Genomic DNA, 15,532 nt, shown 5'->3' on the forward strand with positions numbered 1-15,532 from the left:
GCCATGGTCCTAGAGGGACGGTAAGACATACACAATCTAAAGGCTTTATTTCACTGCTTTATCCACACATTTCGTTTCGAAGAACTCTTTCCCCGCAAAAAAAACAAAAACAAAAGATAAGACGTTTCCCTTGTAGTATGTTTGTTGGCTAGTAGTAGCAGCCAAGTAAAGAGAAACCTTAAGCATAAAGAAACTGAGAAAATATGTAGTAACAAGAAGGAAATTGAGAAGAGAAAGACAGAGAAAATAAAGAGAAAACGCCAGGGGCAAAACCGTAATCCGGCGACACTTTGTTTCCATGTCCCAAAGGCGAAGTTGCTCCCGTCCTCCACCTACAAATACGCACACGCCCCCCATCCGCACCCCCCTCTCTCTCTCTTCCTCCTCCCCTCTCCCTCTCTCTCCACACGGCGCCCTCACGCGCACGCACACACATACACCTGTCTCCGCCTCCGCTCCGCTTGTTCCCGAGTGCGCTCGCCGCATTCCGATCCCGCCGGCCAATTGGTTCGGCGCCGGCGCGGGGGCGATGGTGTCGGGCGGGTGCGTGGGGACGGAAGGGGGCGCGGAGCCGGAGGAGTCCGCGGCGGCGGCGGCGGTAGCGGCCGAGGAGGTGGTGGCGGCGACGGCGCCCGCGCGCGCCAGGGAGCTGGTGGTCGGGTACGCGCTCACGTCCAAGAAGGCCAAGAGCTTCCTCCAGCCCAAGCTCCGGGGGCTCGCCAGGTACCGACGACGTCGCCTGTAGATTTGTCCGGTCGCGTTCGTTTCAAGTCCATCTAGGTGCGGAGAGATAATCTGGTTGGAAATGCGCCGATTGTTTTTTGGAGACGATTAACATGTCCTGCATTGGGGGGAAAGCGCTTGGTGAGACGGCCCTTGTTGTTTGTCCGTGTGGGTTGGATGGAACAGGAAAAACAATCTTGCCCAGGTTTTCGCACAATTTGGAAGATATAGCGGAAATTCATGATCCTTCTGGTCACTCCGTCTGCAAGAGGAGAACTTACTGAATGATACATATATCGTTTCTTAATGTTATTGCGTTAATTAACACATCGTTCATTGACCTCTGTTCTTGATCGGAGCAGATTCCGGACACACGGGGCCCCCTTCTTTAATCTGCATAGGGACGGAAATGGCTAGTGCATATCATTGTCCCACCCATTAATTGTTTGTCCGAGTTAAGAGATTACAAAGCTGTTGAGCACAAAAGGAAGGGGAATACTTTAGCTTCAAATAGGATTAAAAGTGGGAAAACGTTTTTGTCAAGTTATAGTCCAAAAGGTGGTGAAAAGGGTTTCTTGATTGATACTCCCGATCGTGATATCCATTAGAGTATTATCTGCTTTGTTTACCTTGCACGGTATGCTTTATAGGCTTTTATTTTTGGTTTATTATGCATTATGGAGGTTTTCTTGGCATCTGTTTCAGTAATTACCAGCAATTTCAGATAATTTTAGAACACCTGTTTATTCAATCAATGAATCCGAGTCTCATTTTTGTGGTATCATTGTGCGCACTGACTGAAATTAGTCTATTCAAGCACGTCTTTGTATTGATGCTGTTTTCTTTGGGATAGGATAGTGACATCGATGCACTCCCTGTCTTATGGTAATATTATATTCGCTTCCAGTAGTGACCCTTTCTTAATTTTTTCACTAAACCGTAAATTAAGTAGATCCCTGAACTAATGCAGGAAGCTGCCACTGAAATGCTCTGTTTTGACATTCTTCAAGTAATTGTGTGTAACCTTATTACAAAATGTTTGTGTTATTGACTGGTGTGACCAAGTGTGTATGGTAAGCAACTGCAGGATTCCAAGTTGTCTTAAATACACCAGAGATCTAAAATATGTCATCATTTTGCAAATTGCAGTTACATGCTCAGTTTTTTACTTGGCAGCTTGTGCCATCCTCACATCACTAGGACAAGAGCAGGATGTGGATTGCCGAATATGAAAATAGTATAGGTCCAGCATGATAAGATTCTGATAATAGTTAAAGGATCCACATGATTTAACATGTGCAGTACCTTCTATCATGCAAATCAGCACATCACTACTGCTCAGTGTGGACTAAAAAATTCATTCTAACATAATTATCATTAAACTAGGTTCGTCTATCTTATATAGTGTTCAATATTCAATATAATATAACCCGTAAGCATTCATTTCAAGACAATTTACTGCTCATTTTCCGTTGTCTGAGCATTTATTAACGTACAAGAGGTTGGAGACTTTAAATATTTGCATTGTTTTAGGGGAAATGCTTTTAAGTTGTAATTTTAGAACTTGGGTTAATGTGTTGAAGTGTGGCTAGCCGCCAATTGCTTACGTTGGGCAACTGGTGCTGCAGACTTATTTCTTAGATTTTCCAGATTATTTGCTTCTCATCCTTACAAAATTTAATGCAGGAAGAAAGGCATTCAATTTGTTGCAATTGATCAAAAGCTTCCACTGTCAGATCAAGGCCCTTTTGATGTTATTCTGCATAAGGTAGCTATATGCGGACTATATTTAACTCCTACCCATGTATTTTATGTCAAGGGAGTGTTAAAACTTTTAGTACTGTTCTCTGACATTTCCTTTTTTCGCAAAAAGTATTTTCTTATTCATTAGCAACAAAATGATAACATTGTATTTTCTACAGTTGACTGGAAAGGAGTGGCAACGACGGTTGGAGGTCAGTAGCATACAATATGTTAAAACCACTGTTGAACTTCTCTTTGCAAGACATGTTCAATATCTTTGTAAGACATTTTCAATATGGTTATTTAAATATTATGCACCTTCTGTCTTTTTATCATTTTAAACTTCCACTGATGGTTTTGCATAATTTTAATAGGAATATAGAGAGACACACCCAGAAGTTACTGTTCTTGACCCACCAGGTGCCATAGAACATTTGCTGAACCGCCAATCTATGCTTCAAGAAGTTTCTAAACTGGACCTTGCGGATTGTCATGGTATTTTTTATGAATTTTCTTCTAACTCATGTTTGGAAGTAACCCATCATCCTTACTATGATTATACAGAAATTCACTTGCCTTTTCTGGTTGAACAAAATTAAGTTCGTTATATTTGGATTAATCTCGTATTAACATGTTGCAAATACTAGTTCAAGTAATGATATGGGTATGTTAAGCGTATTTGATATGCTATTAAATGTAGTATTAGGCAATGTGTTCCACTCTACTGTACATTTGGTAGACGTGAACCCTTTATTCTCTTGTAACCTGAACTATCATATTTTTTGTCACGCTGACCCCTTTACTGTTGAAGCTTGTGATCCTTTTTGATTGTTCATCTTTTATCTTTACACACTTTAATTGGCAGTAAGCTTTTATCTGCTTTCATCGAAAATTCCCTCCACTGTCAGTAGCTTGGATATCACAAATCATTTACATATAACGATTCACTACCTTTATGAAAAATCAATTACACCAGAGTGTTTCCGAGGGCGAATCCACTTTGAATTTGATAAATGTATTGCTTGTGAAGTATGTGTTCGCGTATGTCCGATAGATCTACCCGTTCTGGATTGGAGATTTGAAAAGGATATTAAAAGAAAACAATTGCTTAATACGGGTTGGTTCTTGGAACCTTCTCAAAGGCTGATTTGATCACCATGTGCAGTTGATTTTTGCAGGTAAAGTTGGTGTTCCGAAGCAGCTCTTTGTTAACACAGACCCACTGTCAATACCAGCTGCGGTTATGAGGGCTGGGCTATCGCTTCCTCTAGGTAAGTCTGCCTTATAAGGGCAGTCTTCCTCTTTTCAGCTACCATAAGACACTCTGTATCATAGAAACAAGATTCAGGTCACCATTGCCATCTCTCACAGGTGAATAGTCATGCTTTGTCCTATTGACTTCTGTGAGAATTTTGTACATGCTAGAGCAAGTGTTCATTTTCCAGCATCTTTCCTCCATTTCTTGCCTGGTTGATCGGTTCATATGATTGTCATGTTGAACTAAAACGACGACGAGTAAATCGGAACGGAGGGAGTAAATATTACAGCTAACATGACAATCATATGAACCGATCAACCAGGCAAGAAATGGAGGAAAGATGCTGGAAAATGAACACTTGCTCTAGCATGTACAAAATTCTCACTTCTGTAGTCTGTACATTTGATGGATAGGTAGTAGGTTGCAGATAGCTTGAAGGATGCAAATCCAATCCATGGTAAACTAACTGGTTAGGTCTTCTCTATGTAACCTAATAATAGACAAAATAAAAATGAAGGTCTATTAACATTAGACATTGCTATGCTTTTTGTATGGCTTGATCATTCCAAGGTGTCTCTAGGATTTTCTGTAAATCGATTGGAGTGCTCCCTGTTCTTTTTTTCTGTTCTGAATGAGATATAAGCAAGGCATCTTTCAGTCTGAAGAGTAAATTGCATTTCTCGCCAGATATCATGTCAGTACTCGTGAGTTCACCCTGTATGTTCACATCATGCACATAACATAAGTTGGCTTTCTCTAGTTTTGATACCACCCCTACAAGCACACCCAAATCCACAAAAAGAAAAAAAACCCCACAGAAACTGGCACAGATGCAGAAGCTTTCGAGGGCACTCCTCGAGCCATAACTTTCCTCCGGGGCCCTTCCTTTTGACCCATCGAGGATTTAGTGAGAGCTCTTTACATCTCTAGGCTCCACCGTGCGGCCTGGACAGAAGGAGCAGCAGTTTGACCCTTTTTAGGGTCTGACTTCATAGGCTGTTTATCCCGAGAATGCTTGACATGGACCTCCTCCTGCATGTCAACTCCACGTGTCACCTGACTGCTTGCGCCACTAGTTTTTCTCTTAACCTGGACTGTACCTGGTTCAAAGCACATAACTAGAGCGAGTTCAGTGGTGTTATATACCTTGTTTAGATGGCGCAACTCGAAATTAGTTACTCCATGCCTGCTCCAGGATGCAATTACTCCAAGTAACGACGGCGAGTGTTTGACATTGTTGTTTGAAATGAAGTTTAACATAAATTTAGGCTGAGTTAGTGTTTATACCTAACTGGAGTATTTAATTATTGGCATTACTGGGGTCTGTTTTAGATCTCCTGGCAATTTGTCTTTCCAATATGGCCTGTTAACCACTTATACTATGTGCAGTGGCGAAGCCTCTGGTGGCGAAGTCTCATGAGTTGTCTCTTGCTTATGACGCAGCTTCCTTGACGAAGCTTGAGCCTCCGTTGGTTCTTCAGGAATTTGTTAACCATGGTAATATACTTGAATTTTATCTGGTCGTTCCTACGAACATTTTTCCAGTTCTGTATTAACCTTATGTTTTTGTTTCTGTCATTTATAGGCGGTGTCTTATTTAAGGTCTACATTGTTGGAGATGCAATTAGGGTAGTGCGTAGGTTTTCACTGCCTAACGTGGATGAGGGTGATCTATCAAACGCCGGAGTGTTCCGGTTTCCGAGGGTCTCTTGTGCTGCAGCCACTGCGGAGGATGCAGATCTTGACCCCCATGTTGCTGGTAGACTTCCATTGGGTTCTCTTGTCTTAGAGTAGTTGTTGGCATGTTGCCCTTCTACATTGATTTCAGAAAGTACATTTGTCAACTGATGTTTTTACATATTGCATCAGAACTTCCTCCAAGGCCACTGCTTGAGATATTGGCAAGAGAGCTGCGGCGCCGACTGGTACCAGAGATTCTTGCACTTGTTAGTTCTGCTTCATTTGATGCCATATGATTAATATCATCTGTATACCTGATTGACAGGGTCTTAGACTGTTCAACATAGATATGATCAGAGAGCATGGGACAAGGGATCGGTTTTATGTTATAGACATGAACTATTTTCCTGGTATGTGATCAAACTTGTTTCAAGAGTGTCTAATTTATCTGATATCAGTTTGAGCTGTCTTCTGCTTACGAGTTTTGAATAGCACATGAATTTGTTAAAATAAATAAACATTATTACTTGAAGGGGAGCCTTGGCGCAGTGGTAAAGCTGCTGCCTTGTGACCATGAGGTCATGGGTTCAAGTCCTGGAAACAGCCTCTTACAGAAATGTAGGGAAAGGCTGCGTACTATAGACCCAAAGTGGTCGGACCCTTCCCTGGACCCTGCGCAAGCGGGAGCTACATGCACCAGGTTGCCCCCAAATAAACATTATTACTTCTTGGAGAACATTCTGGATTATCACTTTGGGCAGCCAAATGTCACATGGTTCCTTATTGTTGCATTCTCAAGAAATGACCGGTCTTGGATACACTGCGAAGTGAGATGTTTACCTCCCATGTCAGGCTGTCAGCTAACTCGTTGTATCAACGCAATCTGGCCAGTAGGTGCAGAATGAGGATAGGACCATTATGGCATTTTATTTTATCAAGTATTAGAAATTCCTCAGACGAATCTTTTTTGGTTGCAGGGTATGGTAAGATGCCTGGATACGAGCATGTTTTCACCGACTTCCTGCTGAGCCTAGACCAGCAGAAGGAGTTCAAGCGACGACCGGGCTATACCTCGGGCGAGGGGTGAAGAGTCGAGACCGACCAACTTCCCTCTGACCTTTGCCAGTATGTTGTCTCTTCGCATTCGCTGTGTGTACAAATGAATGTGCATATCAGGAGGAGAAGGATCATCTCATCTCATCTGTGGTAGAGTTGGGCATCAGCAGTAGCGATGATAAGGCAGCAGCGAGGACTGTGTTGAACTGTAATTATTAATCCGCATTTTGGCGCAACTGTGTTCTCTTCATGTTCTCGAATAATCTCGTTCGGCCTATCAATGGAATCGAGCGGGTATCGCAAAATTAAACTCAGGTGTAGAACAATCCACGCAAATTTCCCTACCGTTTGTGCGAGGAAGAACAGCATACTACTCGTTCCTAGGCTTGTAGCGCGCCTTCTTCGCCCTGACTATGTATGTCTGAAGCTTCTGTGGTGACACAATGTCAAGGTATGTCTGAAGCTTCTGTGGTGACGCATTGTGAAGGTATGTCTGATACTTGGGTGGTGATACAGTGTTAAGGTTTAGATGTGTATATATGTAGACTAGAACGAATTTAGCTAGCTGACCCCTTAAGCATGTACATGTGGTAGCCGTGAGTATTACTTGATGAGATGCAAGTGGGACTGGCTGGTGGACAACACCATAGTATGAATGCAGTATCAGTTTTAGGCAAGTGATAGGACTAATTTATGCCTACATAGTATGCCACTTGCACCCGCCGTGAGTACTTGCTTGGCGAGTGGTTCGGATAATTTCTGCTTGAAATCATTTCCAAATCTTAACAGCATATGTTGTGCAAGAGATTTGGACATCTGTTGTGTAGGCCACGGAATATCGGCACCGTCCTTCTGTTTGTGTGTTGACTGAACATAGTCCCCATTAGCAGCTCCGTTTCCTTTAATCGGGTCACGGCCACCATTACTCTGGAGCATCAACAACGAACTCATATAGCTGGCCAAGTGACTCCTTGTTACATTCACTAATGGTACTGGTTTTCCATGGAGTTGATCATTCCTCAGCTGCCAATTCCTCCAGATTAACATGATAACATTCTTCCTTTCCCTGTCATTTGTTCGGGCTAGAAGATCAAGCAGCCACTCCGGTCCAGAATTAACAAGTTCTTCCCGGTCCGGCAGTTCCCACTCCTCTCTCATCGCCTCCCACACTGCATGCGATCCAGGACACGTTACTACAGCATGAACATCATATTTGTATAGATGACGGGTTTTCTTCAACTGTCATGTGGGAAGTCATTCCTTTATCATTTCCAGGCACAGATCTTCATTTTTTGTGGCACTTGGATGTTCCAGAAAACCTCCAGGATAGGTCTAACTCCCTTTGGCCTTGAACTGCTCGCTGGGCCTCCTTGTGCACGGAACTTATCTTCGACCGCGAGGTGATACACACTCCGGATCGGACCGAAAACCTTCCATCTTTTGTCGGGTGCCACGCCACAAAGTCATCTCCCCGCTTCCTTGATGGCCGTATCCCAAGAATGACGTCCATATCTGCCGGTATAAAGAATTGACGAACCCTTTCTATGTTCCATGTCCCGTCTGGCAGCAAGAAATCAGCCACTCTTGTGTACCTACATACCCCTTTTTCCAACAATGGTCTTCTCGAGGCATCTCTAGGAAGCCATGTATCTCGCCATATCCGCACATTATCCCCATCTCCTATCCTCCATATAATTCCTTTCTTCAGAAGATCAAGGCCATATTCGATCATCGCTCTCCATCCCGGGGATGCAGCACCAGTAAACACTACTGTGTCAATTAAGCTTCCATGGCGGTGGTATTTTGCTACAGTATTATTAACATATGATGATATAATCTGATTTTTCTAGCTGGATTATCTAACTTTTTTAGATATGACTATTGAATTTACCTGTAGAATTTTAACTATTAACTTGTATCACATGAGTGTTATCTTTCTCCATGAGATGGCTCATGCTTGTTAGTGTTTCATTACGGATTTTTGCTTCCTATGTTCCACTGTTTTGTGTGTGTTGAATGTGCATAAGTATTACTACTTGCTCATTTTGTGTATAGTTTCAGTTTAAATATGTTAACTTATACACTGGTTGCATTCTGTACATAATGGTTGTCTTGTAAGATGTGAAGTTGAACACATCGGTTAAGTTGTGCCGCAGTTTTCTATTTATAATATGTTCGCCGTGTATGCATGTGCGATATGTCGTTTCTGACTTGAGGCTGTTACTCATCTCCGAATCCGACAAAACCAATATTCGAATCCGCATCCAACTGCTACCAAATCGAATTCACACAGGTTTCATCCCTATATTTGCGATTACTTGAAGTGGAAATATTTAATCGACGAGCTCGTTACAAATGTATCAGGTTCCCATCATTTCATTTGTGTTAACTCAAGAAGGTGAAATCGTAAGCCATTACCTCCTAATTAATCTGCACAGTTAGCAACTCGGAAACCGAAACAAACCTGTACCTACAACATACAGTACATAGGATCGAACAAGCCAGTTAGTTAGCTCCATCTTGATCATCATCGTCGTCGTCTACTTGGGCTAACCCACCCTACATACACGTATAATTAAGGTCGAGATTCATCGACCGTAAGCCACAGATCGGCCGGCGGTAGCCAAGGCACAAATAAAAGAGAGCCAAAACAGCACAACATCAGCGGCGTCCGCTGGAGCTCCCGTGCCGCTCCTCGATGTGCTCCTGGATGATGGAGCCCGCCACCTCCTGCACCGTTTCGCAGAGCTCCTGGCTCGAGTTGGACGCCTCCTGCGCCGGGTCCTCCATGATCATCTCCATCGGGATCTCGTCGGCGCTGCCCGGGGGCGACTGGCAGTAGGCGTCCAGCAGGTGCTCGTGGATCTCCCGCATCCTCCCGGACTGCTCGTCCTCTCTGTCCAGCTCGATGAAGTCCTGCGCACACGCACACACGCCCAACATTTACATTTTGTTTTCAAAGAGGAAAAGAAGTACTAATGAATGAATGAATGTATGATGATGAGACCTGGGCGGAGAAGGAGTTGAAGATGCGGGAGAAGCGCTGCCTGCAGTACTCGTTGAAGAGGATGGTGCCGATGAGGAGCAGGATGGTGAACCCCGTGGAAATCGGCGCCTTCTTGATGGTGAAGACACCCAGCGCGATGATCTGCGTGAGCACCAGGGAGAACACCATGGTGTTGTGCATGATCGGCCACAGCTTCCCTCCCATCTCGTACTTGGGGTAGTACACGTTCAGAATCTGCAAGCATTAGAAAAGATTGTTCGTTTGATGGATGAACGGAAGGAAGATCCTCCTAATGAATCAACAAACTGATCAAGTTATTAACATATACTCTCTCTGGAAAGAAATATAAGAGGGTTTAGATCACTAAAGTAGTGAAGTAAACGCTCTTATATTTCTCCACAGAGGGAGTAGTATATACCTGGTTGCGGTACACCAAGTAGCCGAGGCAAAAGTAGACGAGCAAGAAAGGCAGTATGAGAGGCGCCATGATCGAGAACGTGAAGCCGAGCACGTTGAACATGAGGACCTTGGGGACTTCGGTGTGGTAGGGGAAAGAGTAGACGTATTCTGGCTCGTCCTGGTAGCAACATATGAATTTCCTGAAGAAATTGTACACCAGGTTGTACACCTGCAGTATCTCCGAGCACAGACTGAACCAGCCTGATGTGAGGACGTAGGTCATGAAAAACGTTGCCTGCCATGCCCATCCAAAGGAAGCACACAGTTAACAAACCCATCATCAGTTAATTAATCCTTAGTCCTCCCTCAGATCCAAAATAAGTGTCGCAGTTTTGAACTAAGGTCAACCTACCTGCTTTGGCACGAGCTCGGCTAGCATAGACGGCATGTCCTTGGGTCTAGTGAGCACATTCAGCTGGTTGAGCACGGACCCTGATAGCACGTTCACAAAGAAGACATTCCAGATGTTGAAGATGAGAATCTTGGAGCACGCGCTCGTCTTCCTGCCGCTGCGAGAAATCGACCCCTCGATCGCCGAGAAGCGCATCATCAGGGGAGGAACGGTGTAGAGGGACAGCAGCAGGACCACGCTAGGGAGGTATCCCGTTACGACTCTCACGCAGAATGACCTGCATGAACAAGGGATTCTTTCTTTCAGGCTCGCTCAGGGCATGAAGCATGATGCAACAAGCTCGGTCGTCAGCTGCATGCAAACCTGTTAACAAAGTGAACTCTATGATTATTGATTAAGATTCTACTACTTACGTCTTCAGTGCACCTCTCAGGTTTGGGAACATTTGCTTGAGCTGTTCCAGCTGCATCATGCTTTGAACAAACGCGACGGGTACGATGAAGACAAACATGAAGAAGACACTAGCCGCGAGCGTCGCTATTTTCCGGAGCCAGATCTGCCTGTAGGGTATCCAGAGGTTCGACCAGTAGACGTCGCGCGGCTCCGGCGCCAGATTTGTCACCCATAGCATAGGGTTCGAAGACTGAAGAACTTGGGAGGCCACAATCGCCGCGTAGCGAGTCTTGAAGAACACTATAGCACCTGGGCAGTCCTGTTCGATCGGCAGTAGGACTAGATTTATTTACGAGGAGAGAATGCATAGAAATCGTAGTTTTATGACAGCATGCTACTGCTTCAGACAAAAAAGAATGAGATCATGCAATGTGCTGGCCAAAACTTTAAGACATGTAGTGATAGTAGTTTTAACTAGATCAAGCGACAACGATAACCTTTTGAGCCTCGACTACTTCTGGATCAGTGAGGTCTGACTTCTTGGCCTCGACGAACTTGTTGCGGTAAAGCTCAAACGAGGAAGCTTGTACTCCGCAGAGACCACATCTATTCAAGCTAGACCGCACGTTCTGGTCAAATACCGAAAGTTTTACTCTTACAAATTTCCTGTAAGCCCTCTCGGCACTATCCTGCAAAAACAGAGTTTGAGGAAATGATCTCAAGTAGTCAGTACAAGATATATATCCATATATGTATATATAGGGCCTCTTCGGTGTCAAGCTGAATTTGAACGGCAGGTGTAAAAGTAGTGCATACACATTTTACCAGTGCAGCGAAATTGAATCGAACTAACTCGGAAGTGCGAACATGCATCATAGAAATTCGATCATTTGGAAATGTAGAGAACATCAAAACCGTAGACTGGTTTCACAAGAATAAATTTCATAGAGAATAGGCAGATAATTTGAGTTCCAACTAATCATATTTGAAAGGCAGAATTCTTACCACAAAGTTCTGCAACTTTCCTTTTCGATAGATCATCTGATGTGACAGGTAACTAGATCCATGATAGTTAAGAAAGAAATTCCTGATGGTGTCATCGAGAAGCTCGTTGTGTGACTTTGGAATCGAGCGAACGAGCACAGCAAAATGACCCGGATTGGGTGTTGATCCAGTGATGTGTGCTAATCTCTTTCTTGAGATATACCTGTACTCCTGCAACATGAAGATGTATAATCAGCTGCGGCATATGGTTGCTCTGAACTTTTTTGGGTAAGAATCTTTTGGTAACAAACATGGACAGCACTGTGGACAGGTCTTACTTGGAAAAGAAGAATACAAGCTGAGATTGTTATAACATATAAAGCAGTACAATGCACCCAAAGCCTGTACAAAAACACAAAGGGCCGCGTGTCAGTCAGATTATTTGAATTCAGTAATTAAACGAGATATACAAATAGAGATGCAGCTTACTTGCTTGATCCTTCCTTGAGATTTGCAATGGTGAATACGTTGAGCGACTCCGCTGGGACCCGCACGTGGGCCATTTCTTGGCCATGGTAATTCACAGGGAGCACTCCAAAGACACAGATAAGGGTGGTTATGGAGAAGATGCGTATGCTGCATCAGTCCGCAACAAGCAAGCAAGCAAGCAGCATGTAATTGTAAGTAAAACAAACGGACAAGCAAACAAACAATGGCGGTTCATAAATTAATCAGAGGGAGATGGAATTTGACCTGAAGATGAAGAGGCGTAGGAAGACGACGGAGTCGAGGCCGGCGACGCGTCGGATCTCGTCCTCGGTGCACCAGTACGCCTTGACGAGCCAGCCGGCGGTGGGCAGGAGCCTCTCGAAGGAGAAGTAGTCCACCTGCTCCCGGAACTTCTCCTCGGCGAGCCGCCGGCCGAAGTAGACGCGGAAGTTGTGCGGCTGCTTGCGGAGGATGGAGTAGAGGGACAGATAGAGAATGCACAAGGCGATGTTTATGCCCGCCGAAGTCAGAAGGGCGGAAAATTCCATCCCCTGCCTCCTCTACCTTGTGCTCTTGGATCTCCTGACCATCTACCCATGAAAGAACTGCGCACGCACGCACGCAAACGTTTCATTCAGCCCACCGGATGATTAATCAATCAATTCTGCACGTTCGATGAATTAATCGACAGCATGCATCTTAAGAATTCTGCTGTTCTTGGCAGATTGCATTTTGATTTCCGATCAATCAATACCAAATGCGATCCTTTGAGATGCGAAATGACACACTGCAATAAATAATTCCCCAGACTGCATGCAATGCAAGAGATACGGCGGCAATCCAGAGGCCGGTCGGTCGGTCACGATCGCCGGAGCCAGGCGAACACGGCACACGGCGACGGTGGCCGGCCGGCCGGAGCGAGGAGGGAATTGAAATGACACGCGAGGGAGACATACGGATCGATCGCGCGTCACATGCAACCGGCCTCTGCCGGATCCAGCGCGCCTTGGTGTCGTCAGCGATCGCGCGGAGGAGGAGGCGGCGACGGCGGTGGGTCGCCGGCCGGCCGGTGCCCCTTGGCGACGGCGGCGCGGGGGAGGTGGTTGGCGGGGTTGTCGGCGAGGGGAGGGCGGGGCGGAGGCAACCGTACGCTCGCGGTTGTGGTGGGGAGCGCTGCGTCGTTCGCGTCGCGTCGTGCTGCATGCAGCCGTGGCCGTCTTTGGTTTCTTGGCGTCGTTTTTATTTTTTTGAGGGGGATGGTGGTTTCTTCGCGTCGTAACGCAAAGCGCAGCGCACGTCCCGGCCCGCAATGGCCCGTCACTTCTGATCCACAAGAGGCGCAATTTAATGGGCCAGCCCATCTTCTACCTTAGGCCGGAAATCGTCTGTGCTTGACTCCAAAAAAAGGTCCACAAGTGTGCTTTGCTGAGAAAAAAAGAGTTCAAAAAGTCTGGACTACAGAGAAGAAAAACACATTTTAAAGCAGGCAAAAGCTAATTTCCTGCCGACTGATCGTTTACGACAGATCCGGACGACTTGGATGTCGTTGGATATGAATCGCGCGGTTACAGTTTGTCTTGCACTGAGCGGCTCGCGATCCGCTTCTGCCGGGCAGATTTTTTTCTCCCACGATCGTTCTCCACGATCCGCTTCTCTCGGGCAGGAAATTTCTCCTCGCGGGATCTTTTCTGTTCGCGTTCCTCCTCTGTTAGGCAAAAATATACCAACAAAGAGGGACTCGAACTCAGGCCCCTAGGTTACAGAAGCAAGTGAGGGAACCAACTGGCCTAGGCTAGTATTGGTGTCAAGTTATGCGTAGTTATCTTTTCTATACCACACTAAACTATTTCTTCTCTACAACATCTACCATTCCAATCAAGAATTCTTGTGCTGGACTCTTGTTGACCTTGATTTTTCTGCTGAGCTGCACTCGTTCCTAGTGATTCGACATGGTGGAGCACAACGAATATACATACAATCTAGTATGGGCCAACATAAATATACCCGGTAGCTTATTTTTTCTAATAGCATGGTAATATAAACACTGCATACCTGATAACCTATATAAAAACACCATGATAAGTTTTGTCTTGGGATTTTTTTGGTTGAAAACATACCCGGTAAATTATGTGTAAATAATGTAATAATATAACACAGCAGACCCGATAACTTCGCACAAATACTATGATAACTTTTGACCGGAGAAAAAAAGTTGTTGAAAACATGATAACTTTTGACCCGGTAATTTATGTGTGAATATCTTGATAATTTACACATCGCAAACATGATAACTTCTCCCTCCGCTGGAGGGAGGGGTTTTGATGAAATATACCCTCGATAACTTCTGTGTAAATATGATGATAATTTACGCATCACTGTCCTGGTAATTTTTATGCAAATAACATGATAACTCATACATCGTAGACATGATAAATTATATACCCAGTCCTGATAACTTTGTCGGCGGGGGTAGGGATGAGGGAGTCGTTGAAACATACCATGATAACTTCTATGCAAATAACATGATAAATCACACATCGTAGACATGATAAATTATGTACCCAGTCCTGGTAAATTTATCGATGGGGGTAGGGGTGGGAGGAGTTGTTGAATCATACCACGATAACTCTTATGCAAATAACATGATAACTCACACATCACAGACTTGATAACTTATGTACCCGATCCTAGTAAATATGGCGACTGTGGCGAGGGGGGGTGATGCCCCGCTAATTTTTGTGTAAATAGCATGGTAATAAAAACATACAAAATTGATAACTCCCATACAAACACCATTGTAACTTTTGACCTGAAACTTTTTTGTTGAAAAACATACACCCGATAATTTCTGTGTAAATAACATGATGATGTATCATCGCATACTTGATAACTAATATCTTACGTTTAAATACCATGGTGTCTTTCATCCAAAGGGAAAAAGTTTTTGAAATATTTCACCGATAATTTCTATGTTAAATTACCATACTTCTCCATGCTTTTAACCTTCTCGTACTGTAGTTACCAGCCTTATCATGGTATAGTTATCATGTTGCTCAGACCATAGTCATCACGCTGGTCATTGCCAAAGTTACCAAGCCAAATTTTATTTTTTCTTCTGATATGGCAGAATAAAGAAAGGTTCAAATAACATTGTCATTCTACAATAGACAACAACAAAAGGTGGCTTAGTTGATTATTAGGCTTGATAGATATTACATAGACCTGGGTTCAAATCCTCTTTCAAGCATTATTATTTTCTTTTCATATTATGCAGCAAAAAAATGATCACGTACGAACTAGCCCTGCGGATTTGTCGCTAACGATCAGTCGACTAGTCGTTAGCACAGTCCTTTAAAGCATCTGCTCTCTGGTTTCGGGTGGGCTTGGG

The 15,532-nt window shown here is 44.3% G+C and overlaps 2 protein-coding genes across 5 annotated transcripts; one reads left to right on the plus strand and one right to left on the minus strand.

Moving 5' to 3' along the window:
- Positions 1–357: 357 nt before the first annotated feature.
- On the plus strand, positions 358–6,774 carry LOC123090936 (inositol-tetrakisphosphate 1-kinase 3). 4 transcript variants are annotated; one of them, XR_006442667.1, is made up of 11 exons: positions 358–723; positions 2,410–2,491; positions 2,646–2,678; positions 2,841–2,961; positions 3,645–3,737; positions 5,114–5,221; positions 5,310–5,483; positions 5,594–5,649; positions 5,730–5,814; positions 6,204–6,294; positions 6,382–6,774. XR_006442667.1 is itself a non-coding variant. In XM_044512291.1 (10 exons), exons 1-10 carry the CDS (start codon positions 530–532, stop codon positions 6,489–6,491), a joined length of 1,056 nt encoding a protein of 351 aa, XP_044368226.1. In that variant the 5' UTR covers positions 358–529; the 3' UTR covers positions 6,492–6,774. The 4 variants fall into 4 exon arrangements, 2 of the variants coding, with proteins under 2 accessions (XP_044368226.1, XP_044368227.1); XR_006442668.1 differs by lacking the exon at positions 6,382–6,774 and having other exon boundaries at positions 5,730–5,923; positions 6,122–6,292; XM_044512291.1 differs by lacking the exon at positions 6,204–6,294.
- A 2,124-nt stretch (positions 6,775–8,898) lies between these two features.
- Positions 8,899–13,361, minus strand: LOC123094394 (CSC1-like protein RXW8). The gene is made up of 11 exons (XM_044516409.1): positions 13,101–13,361; positions 12,409–12,749; positions 12,145–12,291; positions 11,994–12,057; positions 11,677–11,886; positions 11,169–11,360; positions 10,692–10,990; positions 10,279–10,555; positions 9,886–10,161; positions 9,468–9,701; positions 8,899–9,376 (listed from the first exon to the last, which is right to left on the minus strand). The coding sequence occupies exons 2-11, from the start codon at positions 12,690–12,692 to the stop codon at positions 9,122–9,124; spliced, it is 2,238 nt and encodes a 745-aa protein (XP_044372344.1). The 5' UTR covers positions 12,693–12,749; positions 13,101–13,361; the 3' UTR covers positions 8,899–9,121.
- Positions 13,362–15,532: the final 2,171 nt, after the last annotated feature.

Source organism: Triticum aestivum, chromosome 4B, assembly GCF_018294505.1.
Source record: "Triticum aestivum cultivar Chinese Spring chromosome 4B, IWGSC CS RefSeq v2.1, whole genome shotgun sequence".
NCBI lineage: Eukaryota > Viridiplantae > Streptophyta > Magnoliopsida > Poales > Poaceae > Triticum > Triticum aestivum.